Source organism: Ctenocephalides felis, unplaced genomic scaffold (genome assembly GCF_003426905.1).
Source record: "Ctenocephalides felis isolate EL2017-DRISC unplaced genomic scaffold, ASM342690v1 CF-g0.4_SCAFFOLD_01886, whole genome shotgun sequence".
In the NCBI taxonomy this organism is placed as follows: domain Eukaryota; kingdom Metazoa; phylum Arthropoda; class Insecta; order Siphonaptera; family Pulicidae; genus Ctenocephalides; species Ctenocephalides felis.
Window position 1 is genome coordinate 155,763,861 of NW_020538040.1, and position 11,079 is coordinate 155,774,939.

Sequence of the window (11,079 nt, forward strand, 5' to 3'; positions counted from 1 at the left end):
TTAATTCATTTGTCGCTAAGCTATACCTAAAAAATTTTTTTCTAATTCTCAAAATTTTTTCTATGCTATTTCCATACGAAGTTTGATTGAATTGCGCACTGTCTAAAATTTAATATAAAAAACTAAAACTTTCAGAGAATCGTTTTTTATCAATTTGGAACCATTTGAGCCCTTGGGAGCAAGGAAATTCGAAAATGTCCATATTAAGGACCACCCTTTGTACATATGGATGTAGGTACATATAGGCCGGTGTGTGTTGTGTATGGGTGCATAAAAAATTGATGAAGCAAGTTAATTCTAAATATTAATGTACAAATAGGTTAATTCAAAAACTAACAAGGGTACCTTCCTGTATTAATTCTGTTTTTTTTTTAATTTTAATTGCGTAAACAGCAATTAGAAATTAAGCGTTGAGGGTTCTGCAAGCTCTTTTGATGTATTGACTGATCTATGTTGGTTTTATAGACGACCCAAAACAGTTGACCTATCTCTTTGTGATACATTTCATTATTACAATTTCTGCAATAGTGACAATTTTTTTATTGATGCATATATTTCGAAACACATTGCCATATTTCCAAGTAAAAATCGATGTCACTACTGCTTGACACCAGGCTTCTCGAGGCAGGTATCGAAATCTCTGTTTGAAATCCCACAGCTCTGTTAATGAAATCCCCTGCTGCGTTAATTTTGAACAAATCAGAACACGATCCGTCAAAAGGTAGATACGATAATTTAAAAATAACTTATTTTATTATTATTTTATGGCAAGAATTTGCCAACATTGAGTTATAAATACGTAATTTGTAAGTACAAATGTTTTTATGATAAAAAAGTGAGGAAAGGGTGAAGATATCCGTTAGGTTTTATGAGTACATATTAAATATAAAAATGCAACAATAAAACATTAAAACTTTGATATTTTGATTTTGATTTTGATTTGAGTAAATTAGTAAATTATAGATTAATTATCTATCTATATATACTTATGTTGTAAATAATGTTAAGATAAAATATTATTTTATTGACTATTCGATTTAAAGTTATAAAAATAATTGACAATTCAGAAATTGTGACAATAGCTAAGTTAAGTTAAAAACACGATAGTTTAGCAAAACATGTCAAATTTTAAACATTTCTTCAAGAATACTAGAACCGATTAATTAAGGGTTAATTTCATAATGATCCCTTTAGGGGTTAATTTATAAATTTATGAATACCTTGATTCTCAACAATTTAAAACAGAATCTATTCATAGATACATACGATAATTTATAATTATGTTTTCAATTAGTTTTTGCCCTTTAAGTTCTGATAGCTGTTCAAACAAAACAAAAAGTATTTATGGCAACTAATTGCCTACATTTTAAAATTTTGTAAAATATAAATGCAAATACTTAAATTGATTAATAAATTTTTAAAATAGCCAATTATCTATATATTATATATAAATATTTATTTATACAGAATCCAGAGCACTTAACACCAAACACGAATCAAATCTAATTATTTTAAAATCGCATACAAAATCAATTTCTCATTAACAATCGCGATTTCTTTTCATAAGTTTTATACAAAAACAACCAATATTTTAAATAAATTACTAAATAAATAATCATCCAAGGATATTTAGAACAGCCTTGCTCGATAACAATAACTGTGATATGGATTATCTCAAAATGTAAAGATAATCTTTAATATGACATGCGCGAGGTCATCAAATCGTCCCGAATGGAAAACATCCCAATGACATCTGATAGTCTTGAAACTTCCTCGTAAACAGTATTTATTCACACAGAACTTCAATACTTTGACAATTTTATCTATTTATTTTGGCTTTGGAGCCAAGTTGGAAAAGTTGCTCGAAAATGCATAGAGATAGTTAAGTAATCTGTTTAACTTGCTTTTGATAAAGGACAATTTTATCTATTTATTTTGGCTTTGGGAGCCAAGTGGAAAAGTTGCTCGAAAATGCATAGAGATAGTTAAGTAATCTGTAAGGTAGCAATATATAAAGTAGCAATATATAAAATATAATTTAAGGGGTGTAAAGGTAGCAATATATAAAATATAATTATACTTATTCATTCATCACAGCTAAAAAACAATAGGTCATACATACATAAATTATAGTGAGACAGTTCAATATCATAATGAGTAGTATCACAATATGCAGTTTCATAATTTATTCGCTGAGCGACAACCAATAAGACAATAACTTTTAAAATGTATAACTATAAATATTAATTTTATTTTCATTACCCAACAATTTAATACAGACGTCGATCCAAGCGTGGATTTATTACAATTTTATAAAAATTTAAACGAGCATAGCAGTAATAATTTTAAACATTATGCGTTAATTATCAAATTAATTGCCCATCTCAAACATATTCATTAGGCAGCTTATGAAATTATCATTAATGGTCTTAATCAAAGACGTAATTTACGGGAAACGATCTAGAAATGAATTATAACGCGAGAAACGATCTAGAAATGAATTATAATGCGAGAAACTTGTATTTGGACATACTATTTAATGCATATAATAACCATATCAAAACTTAAATAATAAATATTAAAATTAAAATAAATATAGAAATGGTATTCATAGACACAAAAAGAGATAAGCTTAACGCGCTAAAATGTATGATAAAAAATTAAATTATGTAAAAATTTATAATATAATTTACATACACAAACACGCAACATTTACATCATTAAACAAATGATAAAAAAATAGTAGGTACTTTTAATAAAATATTAAAATGAATGTGAAATTTTGACTTTTTGCTACCACATGTTTTTAACCGTATAAACTGTACACGTTTATGATCATAAAAACTACGAAGGAAAAGATATCTTCAATACTACCATTTTTTTTAGAAGACAGGTAATGGCATTATTGAAAATACACCACATAATGCATAGGGATGCATATATGTTAAATCTACTACCTATCTAAATTATAACGACTATCTATCTAAATTATACTTATGCCATAAATAATATTAAGATAAAAAATCATATTAACTAATCGATATATTATTAAGTAGAATTTGCATTTCGGAAAGTCGATGAAGTCTTGCAAAATTTTTACCAAGCTTTTTAAATTAAACATCGATGTTTTCGTAAAATATCACAATGAATTCTATCAATTAGTGTGAAACTAACAAAAACTTCAAAGTAGTCAAACTCATTCCTTGAAAACATGTTACATATTTAACGTTTTAAAAAATATAAATTAAGGTTATAGCCCGGTCAATTTAAATTTAAAATCAGGGTTAAGGTTACTATAGTTCATAATGGGCTGTAACTTGGCAAAATTGTTTCAATAACAATTATAAAAGAAGTCCTCATCGATCCGAAGCGAGCTAAAAAAATGATCAAAGTAAAAGGCAAGGTTTTCACATGACCTTAATATTTTATTTACCCTTAATGTTTTATTTACCTTAATATTATATTTACCTTTGTCATTAATTAAATAACATATTGTATTAACTAATAAATACACGATTAAGTATTATTATCATTATTATTATATTTATTTCATGATTAAGTAAATTTGCAATTCAAACCCGTGACTTTAACACAATAAAGTCTTGCATAGTGTTAAAGAAAGTTTTTGAAAATTTATTCTAACCACATATTCTAAAAATTCGTTATCAACTAACAAACACACACATATTCTAAAAATTCGTTATCAACTACAAAAAATTTCAAGAAGGTAACTGATCCTTACAAAATATGTTGCATATTAAGTTAAGATTCGCTCGAATTGTTTCGAAATGATTGAAATAGATTTCCTGCTTCATTCAAGTCATGTGGATAACATATTTTCGAAATAAAAATCACGTATGTATATATATATATATATATATATATATATATATATATAATCGTGCCAAAGTATATGTAGTAAGTGCATTGGTCGATTTACCGAAGATGAATTGTAGTGATAGGAAATAATGGATATAGTCTAAGTACGTCAAAAACTCATTGCATGCTCGTAGATCTGCAAAATGAAAACTTTATATATAGGTAGGTACAAGGAAATGTTGAGCAGAGTCGAATCTTGATCTAAAATTTTATTTTATTTTTGTTCATTAGAATGATTAATAGAAAGCCTAAAAATTTATCCTTAAACTTCTGGAGCTTTATGGAAATTACGCCACAAATATTAATCTTTTGTTGAATATTCGTGGTGGTGGCCAAATAAATCATTTTGTTAATACATCTCGAATAATCTAATAATATATGTGTGTTTGTTGCTTTACTGTTGTTCGACTTTAACACTTTAACACTTTATTTGAATCATGGGATCAATTTTCTTTGCTTTAAGTGCTTTCGGACACTTGCAATGACTATTAATATGTCCCAGGAACATTTATGTGAGGCATGCGTTGCTGTTAAACCATCTATATAAGGGCAAATTCTGTCGTGAAATAGACCAATGTTTTGGTAAAACTATGTTACGTGGCGGTTTTCATACATAATCGTACTAAATGCTGTCAAAATGCCATGTATTTGCTGCACGATCAGGCGTTTTACGAATAAAATGAACTTTACACATATGTACTAAACGATATCACAAAAAATAAGTTATCATAAAATCGTTTTTTTGACATTTGTACGTAGAATTAGTTTTTTTTTTAACTAAAACGCCTGACTACAAAGCAACCACATGGCTTTTTACAGTATTTAGTACGATTTTGTACAAAACTGCTACATAAAATAGCCTTGCCATAACATTGGTCTTTTTACGGCAGAATCGGCCCCTTAACTTGTATTAGCTGCCGCTTTCACTTAACCACACACTTCTACATTCACCATCAGTAAGTTATTTTCTATATTAAAAATTTTCTAGACATATTTGTTATGGAAACAACCTAGTTGCCGGCCACCTAGTTTACACACACATGTATGTATATATATATATATATATATATAATATTTAGTTTTTTTGTTCGACGTTGAGACATATACTTGAGTGTTAATTTGTAGCTAATCGTCGAAATAAAAGAAACAATAAATAAAGAACTATTTATTTATACGTTTCAATACGATTGTGCGTCATCATTCACAATTTTTTTGAAATTTAGTATCACTCCAGGAAAAACAATAACAACAAGTTAAAATAACATATAGAAAATAAACAATAAGAAGTAAAAAAAAATATTGTTAAGTTTTTTCAAATTTTGAGAATGTATGAAAAAATAATGTATATGTGTGAATAGATTATATATTATGACATATAGAGATGAACATTGAGAGTGTTATTAAAGGCAACAAACGAGTAATTAGAAATTAGATGTGAAAATAGAGACGTACAAAAGTAAATAATATTATGTAGTGAATTGTATGTTTAAATTTAACGGTAATATTAGTTTAAAATTAGTAAGATGGATGGCACAATGTGTATGAAGTTAGATAGACCAGCAGGTATGTGAATTTGCTGTCTGGTGTTAATTGAAGTTTATATATATATATATATATATATATATATATATATATAAATAAATATATATGAGATATATTTATATATAGTGTCGCGAGTAGTATTGCGAAATAAAACATAGGTTATCGTTTAATATCTGAAATGTTCACATTTAACTATGCTCCATCTAAGCCTTCTAGTGCGGCTCTGTGCTTATTCTAGCTTTACGTGTCATTTTTACTCGATATTTTCAAAAGCATTTCTCCCATTGCATCCGTCACCCCGTGTATTATGCGGCAAAAACATGCGATACATCACCGCCATCCGTTTTGTCTGATTGGTCCGAGAGAGAAAATCGAGTTCTCTCCATGGTTGTCATACAAGAAATGACCATAGGGTCAGGTAGGAATGGATATATATATATATATATATATATATATATATATATATATATAACGTACATATATTTTTTATATTTATTTATTTTTGGTCCATGGCGGTGCGCGTATGTGACTAAAAAGCGATAACCTTTTTATGTCCGTAGAAATACAGGTAGGTAAAGGTATCGAAGTACGTATATTCCAACTCGAACACGTTCCAATACTGTATATTGTTTTAGAATCAAATAGGGATATTCAGTTTCAAATAATCGAAAATAATATTATAACTCTACATATTTCAACTTCATAAAAATTTTAAAGCATTGCCAGATATTTATTCTGTTATTTCTTGATCCAGCCCCAGTAAGAACTGTTGATTGTAAGCCGCCACCTATATATATATATATATATATATATATATATATATATATATATATATATATATATATATATATTAGATAACAGAAAATGTATGCAAAATCACTTTACGAAAGCGTTGCCAAAATTTAATAAGGTTTGATCGAAATACATGAGATTGTTTGCTAAGTGCAATGCTATTAGTGCACCAGCTTTCGTGTGCAAAATATGAAATGAATTCTGAATTGAAACAGTAAATAATTTTCATAATATCATTTAAATGTTAGTGAAACTATATATAGGATGAATTATAAATTCCGACAACCTTTCTAATCCAAACAATTTTGCAGAAAAAACTAACATCAAAACTATTATTTGTCTCATGTCTCTTGAGCAAAACAACTACGAAAATTTATTATATGCATATTTTTGTAATAATTACTGTTTAATTTTGGCAATGTTTAAATAAAATATAGGTAAAGCTCTGTCAGAGAAGTAACTCATCTCCCGTTTTTTAATGTGAATAAGTATAGCATAAAACTGGTTATAAAATAATGTGTTAAACTTATAAAAAATTAATATAAAGATTATTGAATGCGTATTTTTTTCAATATTAATTTATTTAATCCTTGTGTTAATACGAATAATATGAAATGCATTGAAGTTTTGTCAAATCCACAAAGGATGCTTAGAAGGATTAGTTTTTACTACCATACAACCTAAAATATAAATATCTTTAGTATATATATATATATATATATATATATATATATATATAGTTATTATAACTTAGTAATGAAACGTATATTTTAAGTCCATTTTTTTATTTATCAGGAAACATACATTCCTAAACATTCATATCCATATGCGAATTTTAAAATCTGTTTAACCATATCAACTATATTGCCTCATGGAATCCTTAACAATATACCATTTATCTCCTTGAGCAGTTACTACAAGGGTTTGATGAAACGATCTTTGCACCACGTCAGAGGATTTGAGTTTGTAACTTACAGCACCACTAGCTAATATGAGCAGTTGTGGCTGTGAGCGAATTATTTCATCTACGACTGGTAGCGTATCCAGAGACACTAACCGGTGTTCTGAAGATGGTAGGTCTAAAAAATAATCTTGTATTGTTTTTTGGCCCAATATTGGAATTCCATTCCAAACTAAAAGTCCCCCTTCCAAATATAGCTCTGACATAGAGTGACGTCTCTTGTCCATTCTCTTGTAATATATTTTTATGAAGTTATCAGCTGTTTGGCAAGCTTTCATTAAATCCATTATTTTTATAATTTTGATATTTTATTTAAAAACTGCAATAATGTAAACCAATTATATTCATTGAAACATAACCTTAAAACACTTGTCACCTTGCCAAATCGTAGTGTGCCAGAAATTGAAATGGAGTTAGTAATTTGTTTGAAATTGTTAAGGAATTAAATATTACCACCAAACTTTATACTTTTTTATCTATGATTACCACCAACCAGTGTAGAGTTTAAATATGATCAAAGATATAATACAATTATATATATATTATATATTAATTGAATTATAAAAATTCAATACAAAATAAATAAAATGAAATAAAATAGGTTAAATAAATTAATTTAATTAATATAATTACAGATATTACAAGTATGTTTAAGAAATAAATTAGAAATCATATTTTTTAATTATATTTTTTCGAAAAAAAATATTTTTGAAGTAAACATTAATTTTTTTTGATTTTTTAAATGCACACAATTTATATTCATATGGATGTATTAGGAAACGTCTATTTCAATATTTCTTATTCTCCAGTTTTATTTATACTTATGATTGCATACAAAGTTTAATATTTTATAATCTGGCAACTTTTTTCTAACTAGCCAAAATATAAAGAAATGTCAACATTATTATTCATCACTTCGCATATAAATTCATATGCATATTTTTGTAATTATAATTACCGAGGCTAAGCTCCGTTAGAGAAATAACTACTTTTCTATTTCTTTTTAATTTATATAATATTTTTGACAATGGTCGTTGTTTGCGTCACTTTTTCGTTAGGTTGCACACCTGCAAATATTTTATTTTCATATTCGGACAACACTAAGATCGGGTAATTACATCAAAAATAATAAGCCGGTGTATAATCACTAATCTTGACAGCTCCTTATGATTCTTGTTCATACTATCTTTCTGACAATTTTGTTCGAGTATCTTTCTCCATTGTATAATAAGTAGTTTAGTTAGAACTTATTTATTGTTATAAGAGTGTTCGAATTATTGGTTTTATTCCTTAACCATTTCAAATAAACTACCAACTTCAAGTCACTTTCTGCGATTGGAAATTGACAAGTATTTTGAGGTTATGCCAAAGTGTTTAATTAAAAGAATAGGCTGCCTTTTTGTGTTTGACATAATCAAAGAAATGGAGCTAAATACCAATGTAAAGAGAGCTTGCAGCATAGCAGAAGAGTTTATTAAACTATATTATAACGCAATGGACAATAGACGTCATACAATGTCAGATCTTTATTTGAATTCTGGAATTCTGATTTGGGAAGGACATTCATCAGCTGGAAAAGAAGCGATTCAGAAGTATCTCTCGGACCTGCCCCCTTCAGAACATGTATTAATAGCTTTAGATGCTCAAGCAGTAACAGGTGGAGCCGCTGGATCACAACCAACGATTTTAATAACATCTAGTGGTATAGTCAAATTTAATCCCAAATCTACTAAAGTGACGCAAATATCATTCCATCAGCATTTTCTTTTGACATGCCAAGGTGACAGCTGGCGCATCGTTAGTGATACTGTAAGACACCAACGATGATAAAAATGTATTGACTTTGAAGTTTGAAGTGAACTTTGTAATTCTTATTCTCATATATTGATGATTATGTTTGTTCCGAAGTAAAAGAATTCGGATAGAAATGTAATTTTCCAAATAAATAAAATCAAATAAAATAGAAATATCAGTTTTATTATTAAGTTAATAACTTGTATATATTACCATATAATATATATATATATATATATATATATATATATATATATATATATATATATATATATTGCACTCCAACTAAAGTTTCTTGGTTCTTCTTCCTAAGAAAATACTTAATTAAGAGCATATATGAAATGTTCGTATTATTTTTTTTATTTATGATCACAATAAGAAAGTACTATGTTATTGTCAAAATTTTGATTAAATAATCGCTAAGTTTTAAAATTAAATATTATGGACTATACTAATTATATATATTAGTATAGTCCATAATATTTAATTAAACATTAATAAAGAACAATCTGAATCTTATTAACTTCCCGTAGGGCAAGTTATAGTAATCGCAAAAAAATCGAAAATAAAATTTTTTATATATCTTTACGTTTCAAAAACTTCTGAACATTTCGGCATACCTTAGAAAAAATTGATGTATGTGTGTGTGTGCGTGCGTGTATGTATGTGTGTGCGAATACAAATTTTCGTCGACGATTTCGGGAACACGGATGAAGCGATTCGAGTAATTCAAAAAACATTCGATTCGTATTGATAAGCAGACGTGCTGATTAGTTTTTGGCGAAGGCAGGTCTAGCCATTTTGAAGATACGGGGCGAAAAGTGCCAGATATGGTTACTCGGTTTTTATGAGAACGGAGCGTCCGACTTTAATAATCCAAGAAACATTTAACTTGTATTGACAAGATGAAGAAATGATCAAATTTTCAGAATGATCAAAAGCAGGTCTAGCGGTTTCGGAGATCCAGTAAAAAAAGTAAAAAAAAAGCCATTTGGCGGTCAAAAATGATCATTAGACATATGCACATCAAATTCAGAATTTCCAAAATACATCAAAATAAAGAAAACTTTTATTCCAAAAAAAAATTTTTTTGTCATATTTATAGTTTCTCAAAAATTTAATTTGTTCGAAGTAAATTTTTTTCAACAATGTTAATCTTTTTAAAAAAATAATAATTTTTAGTACAGAAAGTTCCAGCAATTTGCCTTAAGGCACGATGCCATGCGCCCCACTAGTTAAGTCTTACTTTTAAGTCCAAAATAAGAGTAGTAACTATCCAACTCATTTACAAACCACCCAAGTGAAAACGTTTGCTTAGTCAAATATATCGTACTATTGAACAGTACCAAAAGAAGTTTTTTATAATTTTTAGACAATATAAAGCCATTGAGCAACCTTACCCTACATACTCGATTCACAAGAAACCGCGTCGCGCTTAACACGTCATTATGCAGTGTTTGAAAATCATTAAAATGACAAAGTACGTTATAAAAAAGCCATCAAATGTCGGTTTAATTTTTTTTGTTATGAAATAGTCCTAAAAATCACATAACGATTTGCCTGCGTTCTTACCGGCACAAACACTTACGCACACGCACGTATTTCGTACCGGTGTGCGTGCATCGGTGAACGTAAAACATACACATTTTATAGAGCTCACAAAATGGAGGGGTTTTACGATTACGGTTAAGTTCTACGAGCAATCTTATTTGTCATTAAATTAAACATACACAAATGATTATATAAACTTCGCTATTCAGATTGATGTATTAATAAGAACTTTCGACTGGCAGAGATGTAATCCTGAAAAAATGGGGAACCAGAAAATTTTCAAATTAAACATCAAAACGCATTCTTCGATAAAATAAAAATGTTATGGTAACACTATGTTACGGGTCTATCTTTGCATGAATTGATAGTAACATTGGTAGCATTGTTTCCTCACGAGGTACTTCAGTAACTTTACCATACATTATCTATATACCTATGAAGAGAGTTTATAGGGATGTATATACAATTTGGGAATTACATACAAGTTCACATACATACAGGATTTAGAAATTCAGGTTCAACTTTGTGTTTTATTTCAGTTTATGGTATTCATTTTTATA

General features: G+C 28.0%; 2 protein-coding genes across 2 annotated transcripts; one reads left to right on the forward strand and one right to left on the reverse strand.

The window, feature by feature from the left end:
* Positions 1 to 7,068: 7,068 nt before the first annotated feature.
* LOC113376096 (NTF2-related export protein-like) lies at positions 7,069 to 7,461 on the reverse strand. Its single transcript, XM_026616022.1, has one exon. The coding sequence runs from the start codon at positions 7,459 to 7,461 to the stop codon at positions 7,069 to 7,071; it is 393 nt and encodes a 130-aa protein (XP_026471807.1).
* A 1,207-nt stretch (positions 7,462 to 8,668) lies between these two features.
* Positions 8,669 to 9,001, forward strand: LOC113376097 (NTF2-related export protein-like). Its single transcript, XM_026616024.1, has one exon. It carries the CDS (start codon positions 8,669 to 8,671, stop codon positions 8,999 to 9,001), a length of 333 nt encoding a protein of 110 aa, XP_026471809.1.
* Positions 9,002 to 11,079: the final 2,078 nt, after the last annotated feature.

Bases quoted from the DNA above. Each gene is read 5' to 3' on its own strand.
- LOC113376097 (XM_026616024.1), top strand. From the start codon at position 8,669: ATGGACAATAGACGTCATACAATGTCAGATCTTTATTTGAATTCTGGA.
- LOC113376096 (XM_026616022.1), bottom strand. From the start codon at position 7,461: ATGGATTTAATGAAAGCTTGCCAAACAGCTGATAACTTCATAAAAATA.